The sequence below is a fragment of the Charadrius vociferus genome, unplaced genomic scaffold (assembly GCF_000708025.1).
Source record: "Charadrius vociferus isolate BGI_N301 unplaced genomic scaffold, ASM70802v2 scaffold822, whole genome shotgun sequence".
Lineage (NCBI taxonomy): Eukaryota > Metazoa > Chordata > Aves > Charadriiformes > Charadriidae > Charadrius > Charadrius vociferus.
Window position 1 is genome coordinate 189,145 of NW_009647481.1, and position 2,260 is coordinate 191,404.

The 2,260-nt window shown below is 61.3% G+C and overlaps 1 protein-coding gene across 1 annotated transcript in view; it reads right to left on the bottom strand.

The window, feature by feature from the left end:
• Positions 1 to 537: 537 nt before the first annotated feature.
• The window catches only part of STARD10 (StAR-related lipid transfer (START) domain containing 10), a 4,909-nt gene continuing 3,186 nt past the window's right edge, over positions 538 to 2,260 (bottom strand). Inside the window, exons 2-6 of the mRNA XM_009880713.1 lie at positions 1,793 to 1,940; positions 1,571 to 1,674; positions 1,344 to 1,461; positions 1,017 to 1,069; positions 538 to 750 (exon numbers count right to left, since the gene is read on the bottom strand). Of these exons, the coding sequence (XP_009879015.1) occupies positions 538 to 750; positions 1,017 to 1,069; positions 1,344 to 1,461; positions 1,571 to 1,674; positions 1,793 to 1,940 (636 nt within the window). The remainder of the gene's footprint in view (positions 751 to 1,016; positions 1,070 to 1,343; positions 1,462 to 1,570; positions 1,675 to 1,792; positions 1,941 to 2,260) is intronic.

The following is a 2,260-nucleotide window of genomic DNA, read 5'->3' on the forward strand; positions in this document are numbered from 1 at the left end:
GGTGGGTGTGGGCTGGAGTAGGTCCAGTTTGATTGCAGGGCTGGCAGAGATGAACCTCGGGCCAGAGATGGTCAGTCTAAGCCCTGTGCTACTGGAAAGCCTGGGCAGGAACCCCCCCACATGCCACTTCTGGACTTTTGAGGGACACTCCTAGAAGATCTTTCAGTGGCAAAGGGATATCCTGGTCCGAGGAAAGCTCCTACCCACCCCATGAAGGGTTTCCCCTCTCTTGCCCAGCCCAGCCTCTCCTTGGGGCACCCGCTCCCACTGTTAGCTCTACCTCCTGCGTGGGGACACCTCCATAGGCCACCATGGATGCAGGGGGGATCAGGGTGTCCATCCTCCCTCATTCTAGCGCCCATACTGCAGGTTCCCATGGGACAATACCCTGCTGCCCAGGTAGGGGGGTCTATGATGAAGGAGTTGGAGAGCAGACGTGACTATTGGGGTGCAGGGGGGCAAATTCCCACCCAAGCACCCCGGCTGCCAAGCCCTGGTCACGAGGAGCTCACCCCATGAGAGGGCTGCGGTGAGGGCTCAAGCCTCATGGTCACTGGTGCTCAGGTGGTCCTCAGTCAGCCCCGTCTCATCGATGTTCTCCAGTGAGTCGGCGTGCTGCACCGAGAGCTCGGTCAGGCTGACACTGGGCAGTGTGTTCTGCTCTGGGTACACCCAGGGCTTGTATCCAGGGTCGTGCTTGCGTTTCCACTCTGGGTACTTCAACCCAGCCTTGTAGATCTTCTTCATCGCCTGTGGGCAGAGAGGGTCCAGCCCATCATGGTGCCTCAAGTCCCCAGTGGGGGTGGAGCCACACTGGTCTGTGAACACAGCTCCCAACTCCCCCTTTGCTTCCTTTTTGGGGGTTCTGGGAGGGGATGGAGATCTGTCTCGGACCACACAGCCCCAGCAGCATGCCCTGCGAGCCCTGGGTCACCCAGCACCCATCATGCCCCTACCTAGGGGACAGCTCATCCCTCACGCCTGTGCATCCCACCACTGTCACGCACCCTGCTTACCTTTGGTGCCACAAACTGGGAGACGCGGTTCACCACCCACTTTGGCAGCGACCCTGCAAGAGCCCAAAGCCCTGTCACTCAGTCAGTCTGGGCCAGCCCCAGAGGAGGCGCCATGAGCCTGCAGTGCCCCATGCCAGACCGTTCCTCTCCAGGGCTGGTGGTACCTGCCCCACGCTGTGCCCTGGGAGGGCACACCCTTCTTCCCTGGGTTGTCCTCACTTCCCAGTGCCCTTTGGACCTCCAGGTGATGGTGGGTCCGCTCTAGGGGTACAATGGGACTCAACCCCGAGAAGGCATGCTATACCCTCCCTTCCTGCTGGCACTCACCGCGAGGGTCCACCTGGGTGAGATAATAGAGGACGCAGGCACCAGCACCATTCGCCTTGATCAGGTAACCTGTCTGCAGGGACACGGCCCTCACAAAATCCTTCCGGGGTGGGTATTTCTGCAGAGAGATGCCGTGCACCTCAGAGCCTGTCCAAGCCGCTGCCCCGCCCTGCCTGTGCCCACTGGCACGGGTCCCCTGCCAAGGCTGGGGCTGGCCAGGGGCTCACCGGGTGCTTGACGCTGTAGTTGATGATCATGTAGTCATTGCCCAGGGGCAGCCAGGAGCGCAGGGTGACAAAATCCCGATTCTTCAGGGGACTCGGGCATTTCCCTGCGGACAGACCCTGTTACATCCCAACCCATTTCCCCCATGGCCCCACACCCACGCACAGGGCTGTGGGGTTGGGGAAGGGGGCCCTGGGGGTCCCTAGGGGCTGGGGACTGCTCACAGGAGTAGTATCCCACATCAGCGTTAACGGTCAGGCGCCCGATGTCGTAGGTCTCGATCATGTTCGAGTCCCATTTTTTGCGGTAGCGGGTGTCGTGCAGCACGTCGTAGAGCGTCTCGGCAGGGACGTCCTTGCAGGCGATGCGAGTCTGTGGGGAGACGGGCAGTTGGGTAGGGGGGAAGCACCCACTCCCAGAGCATGGGGCTGTGCTTATCTGAGGACGAGGACTTTAGGCTGTTCTTGTGTGCAGTGGCGTGTCCCCATGCTGCTATAAAGTCATGGGCATGTGTGCCATGGAGGATGCTCTGCACCCGCTTCAGGACAGGCCAGGCAGAGCCACCAGCCCCCTGCCAGCATGCATCACAGTGCAAAGGCAGGAGGGCAGCAGGGGTAGAAGGATCCCCCTCCCTCAAATGGAGCTGCCTGGTGGTCCCTGCTCTGGTGCCGGGGTACCCTAAGCCCAGCCCT